The 13889-nt window shown below is 55.4% G+C and overlaps 8 protein-coding genes across 8 annotated transcripts; 1 reads left to right on the forward strand and 7 right to left on the reverse strand.

Annotated features, from left to right (window-relative positions):
- Window positions 1-359: 359 nt before the first annotated feature.
- SCHCODRAFT_02630643 (uncharacterized protein) lies at window positions 360-928 on the forward strand. Its single transcript, XM_003030686.3, has one exon. The coding sequence runs from the start codon at window positions 388-390 to the stop codon at window positions 796-798; it is 411 nt and encodes a 136-aa protein (XP_003030732.1). The 5' UTR covers window positions 360-387; the 3' UTR covers window positions 799-928.
- A 322-nt stretch (window positions 929-1250) lies between these two features.
- On the reverse strand, window positions 1251-3243 carry SCHCODRAFT_02334563 (Aldo/keto reductase). The gene is made up of 8 exons (XM_050342411.1): window positions 2760-3243; window positions 2672-2707; window positions 2534-2616; window positions 2415-2484; window positions 1949-2365; window positions 1690-1902; window positions 1511-1638; window positions 1251-1453 (listed from the first exon to the last, which is right to left on the reverse strand). The coding sequence occupies exons 1-8, from the start codon at window positions 2823-2825 to the stop codon at window positions 1420-1422; spliced, it is 1047 nt and encodes a 348-aa protein (XP_050199099.1). The 5' UTR covers window positions 2826-3243; the 3' UTR covers window positions 1251-1419.
- Window positions 3244-3662: 419 nt separating this feature from the next.
- On the reverse strand, window positions 3663-4393 carry SCHCODRAFT_02508278 (uncharacterized protein; the record flags this gene model as incomplete). The annotated part of the gene is made up of 2 exons (XM_003030251.2): window positions 3663-3713; window positions 3767-4393. 2 exons carry the CDS (start codon window positions 4391-4393, stop codon window positions 3663-3665), a joined length of 678 nt encoding a protein of 225 aa, XP_003030297.1.
- On the reverse strand, window positions 4358-5459 carry SCHCODRAFT_02478678 (uncharacterized protein; the record flags this gene model as incomplete). The annotated part of the gene is made up of 2 exons (XM_050342763.1): window positions 4358-4937; window positions 4987-5459. Coding segments are annotated over 2 exons (1053 nt in total), but the record flags the coding sequence as incomplete, so codon positions are not given.
- Window positions 5460-5600: 141 nt separating this feature from the next.
- SCHCODRAFT_02546052 (Aldo/keto reductase) lies at window positions 5601-7121 on the reverse strand (the record flags this gene model as incomplete). Its single annotated transcript, XM_050343641.1, has 8 exons — window positions 5601-5743; window positions 5795-5922; window positions 5971-6183; window positions 6236-6652; window positions 6706-6775; window positions 6827-6909; window positions 6965-7000; window positions 7056-7121. 8 exons carry the CDS (start codon window positions 7119-7121, stop codon window positions 5707-5709), a joined length of 1050 nt encoding a protein of 349 aa, XP_050199101.1. The 3' UTR covers window positions 5601-5706.
- A 364-nt stretch (window positions 7122-7485) lies between these two features.
- SCHCODRAFT_02679204 (Aldo/keto reductase) lies at window positions 7486-9460 on the reverse strand. The gene is made up of 8 exons (XM_003030250.3): window positions 8914-9460; window positions 8820-8855; window positions 8687-8769; window positions 8568-8637; window positions 8098-8517; window positions 7826-8044; window positions 7647-7777; window positions 7486-7595 (listed from the first exon to the last, which is right to left on the reverse strand). Exons 1-8 carry the CDS (start codon window positions 8977-8979, stop codon window positions 7562-7564), a joined length of 1059 nt encoding a protein of 352 aa, XP_003030296.1. The 5' UTR covers window positions 8980-9460; the 3' UTR covers window positions 7486-7561.
- A 196-nt stretch (window positions 9461-9656) lies between these two features.
- On the reverse strand, window positions 9657-11251 carry SCHCODRAFT_02582444 (Aldo/keto reductase). Its single transcript, XM_003030249.2, has 8 exons — window positions 11156-11251; window positions 11067-11102; window positions 10936-11018; window positions 10815-10884; window positions 10345-10764; window positions 10077-10292; window positions 9873-10000; window positions 9657-9816 (listed from the first exon to the last, which is right to left on the reverse strand). Exons 1-8 carry the CDS (start codon window positions 11219-11221, stop codon window positions 9783-9785), a joined length of 1053 nt encoding a protein of 350 aa, XP_003030295.1. The 5' UTR covers window positions 11222-11251; the 3' UTR covers window positions 9657-9782.
- A 686-nt stretch (window positions 11252-11937) lies between these two features.
- On the reverse strand, window positions 11938-13865 carry SCHCODRAFT_02679206 (Aldo/keto reductase). The gene is made up of 8 exons (XM_003030248.2): window positions 13368-13865; window positions 13280-13315; window positions 13141-13223; window positions 13014-13083; window positions 12548-12964; window positions 12281-12493; window positions 12102-12229; window positions 11938-12051 (listed from the first exon to the last, which is right to left on the reverse strand). The coding sequence occupies exons 1-8, from the start codon at window positions 13431-13433 to the stop codon at window positions 12018-12020; spliced, it is 1047 nt and encodes a 348-aa protein (XP_003030294.1). The 5' UTR covers window positions 13434-13865; the 3' UTR covers window positions 11938-12017.
- Window positions 13866-13889: the final 24 nt, after the last annotated feature.

Below are 13889 nucleotides of genomic sequence, written 5' to 3' on the forward strand. Positions count from 1 at the left end.
CCTTCTTCCCCGAGAAACATTCACTAGGTGATAGGGGTGCTCCCAGGTGCTCAGCGACGGACTTCGAGCGATTTGTTGCGCTCAAAGTATTTCGAAGCGGGTGGACGGTGTTGAGGCAGTAAGGGGTTCATACTACGAATTGTTACGTGAATTAGTGTTTGCGGCTGTATCGAACTGGCTTCTACGCAAGTATACGCAGCGATATGGAAGACTGGATGGCCTCAATCAACTGATGGACGGCCATAAAAAGAGGCGCCCACAAGCGTCTACTGTATGTCATCGCTCATGTTGATCCCATGTCGTCACTGCGGACCATCAGCCAAGCTTCGCAACCGCTAACCTGCTCCTTCTTCCTAACTTCCATCTCGCGAGAGGATACCCACATCCATGTCCTCCAGAACCAACAGTACTCATACCCGCGACACTCCGCCCCCAGGCCGCCGCGCCAACCACGCCCGCCGACCTCGAAAGCACGCCCGGCCAGCCTCCGTCAGCACCAACCACACCGCAAAGCCCGCACCGCGCCCGAAGAAGAAGCCCGACATGCGGGACGGACAGCACAACGCGGGGTTCCTCGCCGGGTTGGCTGCGACGATAGTAGGCGGCGCTGTCCTTGGGCCGGTGGCAGGCATCGTCGGTGGCGTCGCGGGCGGTACGACGGGCTCGGTGACGCAGAGCATCACGAACCGGCAGCATGAGGCGGCGAGAAGGCAGCAGGAGCAGGCGAAGAAAGAGAAGGAGGAGCGGGAGAAAGCGAGTGGGCCGCGGGTTATGCCACATACGCACGAGCATGAGTGAGATGATGGTATGGGTGCCCAATGGACTCTATGGACTCTATGGATCTATACCAATGTAATAATTGCTTGCAACCAGCTTCATCGTGGGCGAGTCGTCGTCTTGCGGCCCACGTTGCTCTTCGGTCAAAGGAGTCTACTCCACGCACTACAATAATGCTCTCCTGTACAAAAGGAGAGTTTGGCTGTGTTGTGAACTCACAAAGGCCTCTGCTTTGGGTAGAAGACGGGATGGTCGTGTCTCGCGCTGCGCCTGCCTGAAACTGCTCTTTCAGGTCAGCTTTTCAGCAATGGTAGGGAGATTGAGAGGCCCTCGGAATTCCTAGAGAGTCTGTCTCTCCTAGCTCGGATACAAGGAAGGATATGGTGCGAGGAAGCAGAGACCCAGGCTCGCCGCCTGCAGCGCGTCGAGGTTCAGCGCCATGACGCCTGTTGTCCAATGTCCAACTTCGGCGGCGCTGGACTGGACATTCAGGACAATCAGGAGAACGAGGTGGAATCAGGCTTTGATGGCGGAAGCATCATACCGGGTATCGCGTACAGAGACATTTCGACACGAAATACATACGCACTATACGCGGAACAGCAACAATTCCATCGCATGGACTTTGTTATCGATACACGTTTAGGCATGCCCACGCACCGCCTTCGGTTGGTACCTGAGGATTGTTTGAGTACGGACGAAAATATTGATGGTGGTTCAAACATTCACTCACGGTTCCTCAAGATATTTGACTTCTTCGTCCGTGAGCTCGCCGGTCACGATGCTGTCGTCGACGCGGTCGATCGAGTTGATGCCGACGATAGGGCTAGTGACTCTGCGCTGGACCCACGCGATAGCAACCTACACGATGACTGAGGATGCAACATCTCGGTTTCGCAGGATTATACTCGCCTGAGCCATCTTCCAGCCGCGCTTCTTCGCGACTTCCTCCACGCGCTTGATTATTTCGGGGTCGACTGCGTCTGGCTTCATGAACGCTGATCTTAGCTTAGAGCGTACGGTCTCGGCAGAGTTCAGTGGGCGGGCGAGGGCGCCTCCCCCGAGAGGCGACCATGGGATCACACCGATGCCATGATAGTCACAGTAAGCGAACATCTCACGCTCCTGCAATAGTTGAGTGACGACTCTGAATGACAGAATGTGGACTCACCTCCTCGCGGTAGAGCAAGTGGTACTCGTCCTGCATGCTCACGAACTTCGTCCACCCGTTCTTCTCCGCAACCTCGTTCAGCAGGGCGAACTGCCAAGTGCGCATCGAGCTCGCGCCAATGTAGCGAACCTTCCCAGACTGGACGAGGTCGTGGAGCGCCTTCATCGTCTCCTCGGGCGGCGTCGAGGGGTCGGCGCGGTGAATCTGATAGAGGTCGATATACGACGTGTTAAGGCGCTCGAGCGAGCCCTCGACCGCGTTGAAGATCGCCGCGCGCGAGAGCCCGTTCTGGTTGACGTACTGCTTTGAACGAGCGAGTTGGGGCGCCGCCCAAGGGACCGCGTCCTTGTGCTCGCCCTTCAAAACAGTACCATGGCACTTGGTCGCGATGATGATCTCCTCGCGGGGGATGTTGTACTATAGGACGGTAAGCAAGGCGCAGCGCCTCGCTATGTGAGATACTTACAGTCTCAATGAATTGGGCGAGAACCCGTTCGGACTCGCCATTGGAGTATACATTAGCGGTGTCAAAGGTGCTGAGAGCGGCGTGAATTTCGATGACACGTCGTTCCTGGTCTGGCTTACTTGATGCCACGGTCCCAAGCAGTCTTGAGAATAGGCAGAGCTTCCTCAGCGCCCTTGACCCATGCGCCTGCCTCGGGATCTGCCTGTGATGAACGCACGGGTCAGAGAGGACGATGAGCCTCGAAAACGGCGACTCACGCCCCACTTCGGGTTGCCGTAGCTCATCGCACCAGCCTAAACTAATCGTCAGGATGCCGCTGGACGTGTAAGTACATCGAATACTCACGATGGGAACGGAGACACGCAGTCCGCTCTTTCCGAGCTGAACGTACTTTACAGGTGTAGCAGACATGGTGAGGTGAAGGGACTCTTAGAGCCACGGTCAGAGCTCAGTGTCTCCGCTCCCCCCTTTTATACCTAGAGGAGCTTGCGACAGTGATTCCCATGATCCGGCTCGCGGCAGGATAGACGGCATCCACAACAGATTTCGAGGGGATTGTATCGTAATACGACCCCGACTCGGAGAACCGACGTGGATCGATTGATTCGTAGAATATATCGAGATCAGCAATTGAGCATTGGGTTGAGCATTGTAGGTCGGCGTAACGATAATCAGCGAGCTCAAGAGCGAGGTCAAAGGCGGATACTGAACGATTGAGATCAAGACACTTGCGCATTGTCCAAAGAGGGCAATGGTGGTTGAAGCGTAAGCGACAGTCGCCTGCTGAATAAGGATCAATGTCGATGTCAGATATAGCGTCTACAAAAGTCATCAGAAATGTCAAAGGATCGTAGATAGGACAGAATTCCAAAGCACCCGACAACAAGACCCCGAGGATGCATCACACTGGCGCGCGCCCTCCTTCGACCTAAAGGAAACAGTCCGAGGTGTAGGACGGGCAGCACAATGCGGTTTTCTATGCCAGGCTGACGGCGATCGCGGTCGAGCCAGTGACAGACATGGTCAGCGGCGTCGTGAGAGGTATGTCGGCTTCGGCGAGGCAGAGCATCACGAATTAGCAGAGAGACGACAGCAGAGGCAGGCAAAGGATAGAGAGCCGCGGGAAAGGGCAAAAAGACCGCGGACGATGCCGCATACGCCACGAGTATCGATGCTGGAACAAGATGGTTTAAACGATGGAAAGCATTCGACGAAAAGGATGAGTTTACAGGCGCGTGGACTTGATACTTAACCAAAGTACAGTGTATGTAGCCCGATGGTGTTGGCCGTCCAGTCCGTCTAAGTGCTTATGAGCCAACATTGCTCTAGCACTACCACATGGAATCACTCACTGACAATCCAATGACGCGCTCGTCATCCATGATCACCGCGTCTATAGCGAACCTTTGTTTTGAGATTGTCCTGACGAACGGCAAACCAGGCTCGAGGACCCTCGCATCCTCGAAGAGCCTTTCCATATACTGTATCTCCGGCGGACTCCCCCTGAACGTCTCCTCTGGCCAATATACCCAGGGGCTCTCCCGGTTCGTCGGCTGACTTCCTGCCCAAAGTTGACCTAACTCATGCTTGGCGGGCAGTCCGATGGTCGCTGTTGGCGTGTCGATCGTGAATATCCGTGCGCGGTCATCTCCGGCCGCCTCTTCCGCCTGCGCGAGCAGCTGCGCCTCCACACGCCGCACGGTATGCGGGTTGAAGTCCAATATGTGTATCGGTTGATCGGGCGCATTCAGCATGATCGACGGTTTCTGAACGTATCGCTGCCCGCTAGTCGTCGTGATATAGCTGTACGACATCTTGGACATGCAAAGCCAGCGCGCACCCTCCGGTCCCCAGTCCTTCCAATGGACCACGGGCACACCGCGATTCGCGTGCCGCAGGATGGTCGAACGATGGACCACGAGGGAGAGGGCTTCCTCATCGGCTTCCTCGTCCTCACCGCGGTCAAGGCGCCACGTCATGAGGACAAGAACGACAGAATCTTCGACTCGAGTGCGGAAGGGATGCGCAGCGGCGCCCGATCGGTGAACATGGCTGAGAGATGGATTTGGGTCCCCTCGGCATACCGTGTTATAAATTTCCGCGTCGGGGTGGAAATCAGGGTAGACAAGCTCGCAGACGAGCTCGAGGTCCGGACCAGATGGTTCTGTGGGCACGCGGAAGACTTCGAGAGCCCGCGTCTCCTCGCTGGGATGCATGAGGAGATCCGGCGTCAAAAAGCAGAGACCTAGGTTTGTCGCAGGCTGGCCTCCGGGATTGAGCGCCACTCCGGTCCTCCAGGAGAAGAGTAGCAGACGACTGCCTGCGTTCTCGAAGTCGAAGGCGTAGTAGGTGATCACCGCCAACGTGTCGCCCACAATCTCGATGCTGACGCTCGGCAGACCCCACGTCTCATCCACTCGCAGAAGATGTATTTGCGGATGCTGCGCTTCAGGATGTGGCTGGCCGGAGAGTTTATAAAGGGCAACATCGATATCGCGCCAGAGGCCATTAGGTGTTGGGGAGCTGTTACTATTCATCAGTTTATTGTAGGAAATAGACTGAACGACCATACCTAACAACAAATGCTATGAGGTCGTGTTCTTCTACAGCGGTGCCGAAGTCGCAGATGAACTGCCCTACAATGATCTCTGACCAGGTAATTCGCTGACCCGCCTCCGTTGGAAGCTTCGCAGACCTGACGCTCATGGATCCATTTTCATTTCCCATAACGAACCTCCCTGAGGACAGATCGTAGATGCTTGGGTATCCGTCCGACGTTGTGCTCTCCTCGAAGCGATACCTGAAGTTCAGATACGCGTCCTCGCGGAGAAGAAGGGACTCTATTTTCTCATTGACGTCCGCGCGGCACTCCTCGTTGTCCTCGAGCCCATATAGATCGAGCAAGGCATGATATCGCAAGCGCGCGGTTCCTTGGATGATGCCGGCGATTCGCTTGCTGAGTCGCATGCAGCGATAGAGATCTTCGGCACGGAGATGGAGAAGTACTGAGATGATGAGTTCGTCGGGGAGATCGGCGAGCGACATCGTTCGGGAGATGACCTGATGGACGCGGGAGGAAAGGCGTGGATGAGTCGGGCCGACGGCCGCAAGCACGCGCCGGTCACGTTTCTCAACCATGTCCGTGACTACGAACAATCATTGCTCACGCTTCAGTTCGACAATCTCCTTAGATTACTTATTATTACAGGGAAGGAGGCTTGTAAGTTCAAATCCAGAGTAATGCTACGTTTCGAGTAGAGGACTCATAGACGGCGGTTGCAGCATGATCGCTTCAGCCACCAAACCCACGGATCGCCTTGGGTTGATATCTGGTGTTTCGTCAGTCAGCGATACCCTCGCGAGGAGGTAGAAAAGCTTACGGCTCCTCCAAGTACTTTGCTTCTGCGTCAGTCAGTTCATCTCCGACAATACTCTCATCCACTCTCTGTACGGAGTTCATTCCAACGATGGGGCTGGTCACCGAGCGCTGCGCCCATGCAAGGGCGACCTGATGGAATCAGCCACCGAGATGCTTAGCAGCTCCAAGGAGGCGTACCTGCGACATTTTCCACCCGCGCTTCTTGGAAATCTCCTCAACTCTCCCGATAATTTCCGTAGCGACCGGGTTCTCCTTAACGCCAAAGGATGCAACCAACCTCGAACGAGCAGTATCGACACCAATGGGACGCGCTAGCTTGCCTCCAGCAAGAGGAGACCACGGAATTACTCCAATCCCATGATACTTGCAATACGCCAGCATCTCGCGCTCCTGGTGTAGTTCGATCAGGAAACCGTTAGAAAGGGAACGAGAGAACACCGACCTCCTCACGATAAAGAAGCGAATACTCGTCTTGCATGCTTACAAACTTCGTCCAGCCATGTCTCTCCGCAACCTCATTCAGAAGCGCAAACTGCCAACAGGCCATGGAGCTCGCTCCAATATATCTCACTTTGCCCGACTCGACGAGATCGTGTAGCGCTTTCATCGTCTCCTCCGGCGGCGTGTCCGGGTCGAAGCGGTGGATCTGGTAGAGGTCGATGTATGGCGTCTCTAGACGCGCGAGGGAACCCTCGATGGAGTTTAAGATGGCTGCGCGGGAGAGGCCGTGTTGATTGATATACTCCTTGCGATTCTTCATCTCGGGGAAGCGGAAGGCCATAACGTTGTGGTCAGGACCCTTGCCAGCGAGCGCGTAGCACTTGCTCGCGATGATGATCTCTTCACGCGGGATTTGGTACTGCACAGGCGGTTAGAATTCGTGTCTAGACGCATCCGATAGATTAAGCTCACCGTCTTGATGAACTTTGCGATGACGCGCTCGGAATCTCCGTTCGAGTAATTGTTGCTCGTGTCGATGGTGCTGGCAACGTAGTGAGATAGAGGGCTACAGCATGAGACACTTTCAACTTACTTGATGCCGCGATCCCAGGCAGCTTTGAGGATAGGTAGCGCCTGGTCCTCGCCGAGTACCCATTGAGTCGACTCATCGCTGGCCTGCAGGTGCGTTATTCACATTGAGCGCAAGACCAGCAAAAGCGGGCATGCGCACCCCCCATTTGGGATTCCCGTAGCTGAGTGCGCCGATCTATAAGAGAAGCATCAAACCAGTCCTTCAACATGACTGAAGGTGTACCACATACGATGGGAACCGAGACGCGCAACCCGCTCTTGCCGAGCTGAACGTACTTCACGGGTGTAGTAGACATGTTGGTTCGCTAGCGTCAGATAGGTACGTAGATGCAAGGTTAGCACGAAAAACGATGGTCGCTCTTATAACAACCCTTGTGCAGGAAGCCTTCCGATAAGTATGTGGTCATCGATATGTCTAGGGACTTCGGTTACGGGAGCTATCCGTGCACGCGCTTAGACATGTCTGCGGCTACCTCCCGCGTGCTGCGACTTTGGTAGACTCGAGCGAAGCCCAAGTAAGTGCTGGGAGAGGTTGCGCTTGCTCACAGAAGGGAAAATAGACGCTGATCAGGAACGCCCAGGTGACGGATGGCTGTTCACATCCTAGATACTTTGAATGAGAACTTACAATTGACGTTGAGTTCTGTCCAACTCAGTGCACCTGGCGATGTCGTCAAAACGTTCATGTTCACGAGGTTGCTACAAGTACAATGGAAGTCCGCTCGATAGCATTCCCTTAAGGGTGGCCGCGAACGGGCCTCGGCTGGTACCTAAGTGACGGTGTTAGTCAAGGGAGATACACAGCTCTGATGCACACTCACGGCTCCTCCAGGTACTTGGCCTCCTCGTCCGTGAGCTCGCCTTCTGGCAGAAGGTTCTGGTCGACGCGCTTGAGGGAGTTGAAGCCGACGATGGGGCTGGAGACGTTGCGCTGCGTCCATGCAAGCGATACCTGAAAGGCATTAGTTCCGTGGCGGTCAGGGATACAAGGAATGCGCACCTGCGCCATCGTCCAGCCCCGCTTCTTCGCGACCTCCTCGACACGCTTGATGATATCGGCCTCGACTTCGTTCCCATTGCCAATGCCAAACGAGGCGAAGGCCTTCGCACGTGGAGTCTCGTTCTCGGCCAAGGGGCGCGCGAGACGGCCGCCAGCGAGAGGCGACCACGGGATGACGCCGATGCCGTGGTACTTGCAGTACGCGAGCATCTCGCGCTCCTGTGGCAAATCAGCCAACAGACTTGGGACTGCACGAGAGAGAGACTGCTCACCTCCTCGCGATACAGCAACGAGTATTCGTCCTGCATGCTGACAAACTTCGTCCATCCGTGCTTCTCCGCCACCTCGTTCAACAGCGCAAATTGCCACGCCCGCATCGAGCTCGCGCCAATATAGCGAACCTTGCCCGACTCGACAAGATCGTGAAGGGCCTTCATCGTCTCCTCCGGTGGCGTCGAGAAGTCGAAGCGGTGGATCTGGTAGAGGTCGATGTATGAGGTGTTCAGGCGCGCCAGCGAGCCCTCGACGGCGTTGAAGATAGCCGCGCGCGAGAGGCCGGACTGGTTGAGGTACTCCTTGCGTTGGTTGATGGCTGGAAAGTGCGCGTAGGTGAGGAGGTCACGGTCGGCGCCCTTGCCGACGAGGCCCCAGCATTTGGTGGCGATGATTATCTCCTCGCGAGGGATTTGGTACTGTGATGGGCGTGAGCGTTGGTAGAGTGTCAATGAGACAATCGGTTCACCTTCTCGATGAACTTCGCCACGATGCGTTCGGAGTCGCCGTTGGAGTAGTTGTTGCTGGTATCGATAGTGCTAGGAAATCGTTAGCCACGCGTCCACGAGCTGCTTCTCGAAGCCTTACTTGATACCGCGGTCCCAGGCAGCCTTGAGGATGGGCAATGCATCTTCTTCGCCGAGAACCCATTGTGTAGACTCGTCAGTCGCCTGAGGATAACGTCAGGTCTTGCTAGCAGCTCTGGGTCAATCATGCTTACCGCCCACTTCGGGTTTCCGTAGCTCATAGCGCCAACCTGGAGATCGAGACGGCTAATTAGTGACAGCGCAGTCAAAGGGAGCCGTAGAACGCACGATGGGAACTGAGATCCGAAGACCGCTCTTACCGAGCTGAACATACTTCACAGATGAGGTAGACATTGTAAGAGGAAGGGCGGTAGACGAGAAAGGTAGGTATCGTTGCAGACCATCTCTTCCCCCCTCTTATACACCAGAGGGGTATCGATTCACGCGGATACGAAGCGAAACCGGCGCGCGAACCAGTTGACTCAGCACCGAATCGGGCATGCGCGCGTTCAATCGCAGGAGAGGTCGATCGGCTGCAAAGGACACACGAAGCCCTTCGGCCAGCTGGAGCTGATGCTAGTCAGGTGGCACAGAGCAAAGAAGATGCGCATCACCCCCTGAAGAACAGGATGGAACGAGTTGAGGAGGATATGACGCGACCGAAAGCCCGCGGCCTCCGTTTCGGACAGCGCTGAGAACCTCATCGGAGGCCGTCTACTATCACAATATCGTACACCAGCTTGCGAGTAGGTTCTTCCCCAAGAACCAAGGTATTGCTTGTGTACCAAATGTACGTCGCAGGAGAGGGACTCTTGACGGAGAGATTCAGAGAACACCATGGTCAGAGAAGGCAAGCTTCTTCCGATTTGATCGTCAGTTCGATTCCGCTTTCCCACGCTCACGAACCCAAGTTCGAAACACGGTGCATGCATAAAAGCGCCACCAAGAGCTATCGACCTTGCCTCTCAGTAGATACGCCATGAGATCACCGAAACAAGATAGACTTGTATCGATTCCTGAAGAGCGCAGCGAGGGAGAAGCATGGACGGTCATGAAACAATCGCACTGGATGCCTTGAAAGAGCAGCAACAATACAGAGACGGACATATACTCGACTCTTCGACTTTTGACCCCGTTGCGAGTACAGGAGCCTGGATCTAAGCATGACCCCGCACGGCTTTAGCCTGATACCTGGGAGATGTGTCAAGAGTGCTGCACGACGCACTGAGACTGAAAAAAGGGCTCACGGCTCCTCGAGGTAATCGATCTCATCTTCCGTCAGCTCACTATCCACAACGCCTTCGTCGACGCGGCTGATCGTGTTAAAGCCGACGATAGGACTTGTAATCTTGCGTTGAACCCACGCGAGAGCGACCTAGGTCCGATGTCGTGTTGAGCTCGTACAAGCCACGCGCCATTGAAAAAGCGTGCTTTGGTGGACGCATGCGCACCTGAGACATCTTCCACTCTCGCTTCGCCGCGATCTCTTCCACGCGCCTGACAATCTCCATATCTGCTTTACTCAACGACGAGCCTGAAACCGAAAATACTTTCGAACGAGGGGTCTTCTCAGAGTTCAGCGGGCGAGCAAGAAGTCCACCAGCAAGAGGCGACCACGGAATGACACCGATACCATGGTACTGGCAGTATGCATGCATCTCGCGCTCCTGTAAAAGGGATCAGCATACTGCATCTGACGTCGAATACGAAATCACTCACCTCCTCGCGATACAGCAACGAGTACTCGTCCTGCATGCTCACAAACTTCGTCCACCCATTTCTCTCCGCCACCTCATTTAACAGCGCAAACTGCCACGCCCGCATCGAGCTCGCGCCGATATAGCGCACCTTGCCCGCTTCCACGAGGTCGTGAAGCGCCTTCATGGTCTCCTCGGGCGGTACGTCAAAGTCGAAGCGGTGAATCTGGTAGAGGTCGATGTAAGGCGTGTCCAGGCGCGCCAGCGAGCCCTCGACGGCGTTGAAGATAGCCGCTCGCGAGAGGCCGGACTGGTTGATGTACTGCTTGCGCTGGTTGATCTCCGGGTATAAGGCGTAGGTGAGGACGTCATGGTCGGCGCCCTTGCCGACAAGACCCCAGCACTTGGTGGCGATGATGATTTCCTCGCGAGGGATTTGATACTAGGCGACTGTCAGTCAGGCGTAATGGGTGAGGTCGGCGGAGCGCAGACCTTCTTCATGAACTTCCCGATGATACGTTCGGAATCACCATTCGAGTAGTTATTGCTAGTGTCAATCGTACTGTGGATAGCTTGATTAGTCTGCGGCTGTGGTCTCTTGGAACGCCCTTACTTGATACCGCGGTCCCAAGCAGCTTTCAGGATTGGTAATGCGGCCTCTTCTCCGAGGATCCATTGTGTCGACTCGTCCGTTGCCTGAAGAGAGATTGGTAGGTGATTTAAGAAGCTTTATGGCGCATGTACCCCGCACTTCGGGTTACCGAATCCCATCGCTCCTAGCTGGTAGTGCCTTCAGTAAGGCTACTTAAGATAACAAGACAAGCCAGGCGTACAATAGGCACTGAGACGCGAAGGCCGCTTCTTCCGAGCTGAACATACTTCACGGACGTAGTGGACATTCTGTGTATTGCGCTTCGCTATGCGTCGGGAAGGTAACAAGCTGGTAAGATCGTCAGGTAGCGCAGGCCATATATACGACGCGCAAGAGGGAGCCAATGCCGCCACATTATGAGGTCTAGACGAGATCATCTGGTAGCAAAATAGCTGCGCTGGAAGATACCCGAGCATATACGAGAGACCCGCGAGAGACCGAGCTCATCATAAGTTGAGCGTCGACCGCGTCGCATTGGCCTATGGGGTCGGTGCTATTCATTCCTTATGGGAAGCGTTGGCTTCTGCTTACCACTCAAGTCGGTCGAAAGAGTCCAGGAGCCTAGTACAGGACGGTTCTGTAGCGACCTCCGTTTCGGAAGCGCATCAAGGTTGCGGTTCAAATCCGACTAAATTGAGGCAGTCCAAGCTGAGCGCCTGAAGCCCAAGGACCTCAAAGATGTGGGACAGATGCTAGCGTCTCGGAGGTTCTTCAAGCACAATAGAGAAACGCACCCAGCGCCCGAGGGACATTTGGGTGAGAAGGGCGATGGTCACGGACAAGCCACCGGCAACTGCCGAATGGAATCTAGACTCTGAACCCACGGTCACATGCCACGTTCAAATCTGGTGGGGTCAGCTTGAAAACCAATTGTTACTGCCTTCCTCCACTGTAGGACTGCAACCATGTGGTTATACGACGAGAGGCCACCCATAGGCTCTAGAGGCGGTCTGGTCGACAGGACATGATGCAGACATGGTATATCGCAAACACACAGAGGTTGTTACATTTCTACCGTACAAGTGCTCTCTGGTTTATATAGTTTATGCATGTCCGCGCACCACCTTCGGCTGGTACCTATGGAGAGGGTGAGTACGGACGCAGTATCCAAGTTGTAGATGACTCACGGTTCCTCCAGATACTTGGCCTCTTCGTCCGTGAGCACGCCGTCCACAATGCTGTCGTCGACGCGGTTGATGGAGTTAATGCCAATAATGGGGCTTGTGACTCTGCGCTGGACCCAAGCAATGGCAACCTACATGATGGTTAACAATGCAGCGTATCAGCTTGGCAGAGTATCACTCACCTCGGCCATCTTCCAGCCGCGCTTCTTCGCGACCTCCTCCACGCGCTTGATGATTTCGTGGTCGGCCGCGTCCGTCTTCGCAAACGCCGAGTTCATCTTGGAGCGCGCGGTCTCAGCAGAGTTCAGCGGGCGGGCAAGGGCACCTCCGGCGAGAGGCGACCACGGAATAACACCAATGCCGTGGTACTCGCAGTAGGCGAGCATCTCACGCTCCTGCGATTGAACGTGAGTTCACTGATGTCTGTGTGATTGACAGATGGGGCTCACCTCCTCGCGGTAGAGCAAGTGGTACTCGTCCTGCATGCTCACGAACTTCGTCCACCCATTCTTCTCCGCGACCTCGTTCAGCAGGGCGAACTGCCAAGTGCGCATCGAGCTCGCGCCTATGTAGCGGACCTTCCCAGACTGGACGAGGTCGTGGAGCGCCTTCATCGTCTCCTCGGGCGGCGTCGAGGGGTCGGCGCGGTGGATCTGGTAGAGGTCGATGTACGACGTGTTCAGGCGCTTGAGCGAGCCCTCAACCGCGTTAAAGATCGCAGCACGCGACAAGCCATTCTGGTTGATGTACTGTTTCGAGCCAGCGAGTTGAGGCGCCGCCCATGCGACGATATCCTCATGTTCGCCCTTCAGGACGGTACCGTGGCACTTGGTGGCGATGATAATCTCCTCTCGAGGAATGTTGTACTGGAGGACAGATAAGCAGCCGCAGCACCTCGCTCTGTGAGGCACTTACGGTCTCGATGAACTTGGCAAGGACCCGCTCGGAGTCGCCGTTGGAGTACACGTTGGCCGTGTCAAAGGTGCTGGGAGGCATGAACGTCAATCACGCTATTCGGAGTCCCACTCCGAGTATGGCTCACTTGATTCCACGGTCCCACGCAGCCTTGAGGATAGGCAGAGATTCCTCCGCGCTCTTCACCCATGCGCCCGCCTGGGGATCGGCCTGTGAACGACGCTCAGGTGAGTAAGGGATAGTAAGCCTCAACGCCAGCCACTTACGCCCCACTTGGGGTTACCGTAGCTCATCGCACCTCCCTATATGAATCGTCAGGACGCCGTGAGAGGTGCAAGTACGCCAAGAACTCACGATGGGTACGGAGACGCGCAGCCCGCTCTTTCCGAGCTGGACGTACTTCACAGGTGCAGCAGACATGTTAAAGTGAACAGAGAAGAGAGGAGAGAGATGTAGAACCGTGGTTAGAGTACAATGTCTCTCCTTCCCCTCTTATATACCTACTCTGCGTCGCCAAGTGCAGGTCTCAGAGAGCCTTAGTCAATCATGAAGCACGTCGATACCTCCACGGTGTCCTGAGGGGACGCGCGTTCACATTAGAAAGCAATTGTCTGCCATCTGGAGGAGTATGCCCCTGATTTCTCAGCCGAAAGAGTGCGTGGAGTCGGCGAGAGTGATTCACGACGCGCGTCGTCAGAGCGAGACGGATGGCATCCGCAACAGATTTCGAGGAGTGCATATCGTGATACGACCCGAAAACCGACGCGAGTCCACAGTCCCAGAGTATACTGTCCGTGGTTGTGATTAATTATTGCGGGCTGGCGAAGGCGATGATTAGCGCACCCAACAGCGAGGTCAAAGACAAGACGGAATGAT

The sequence above is a fragment of the Schizophyllum commune genome (assembly GCF_000143185.2).
Source record: "Schizophyllum commune H4-8 unplaced genomic scaffold SCHCOscaffold_8, whole genome shotgun sequence".
NCBI lineage: Eukaryota > Fungi > Basidiomycota > Agaricomycetes > Agaricales > Schizophyllaceae > Schizophyllum > Schizophyllum commune.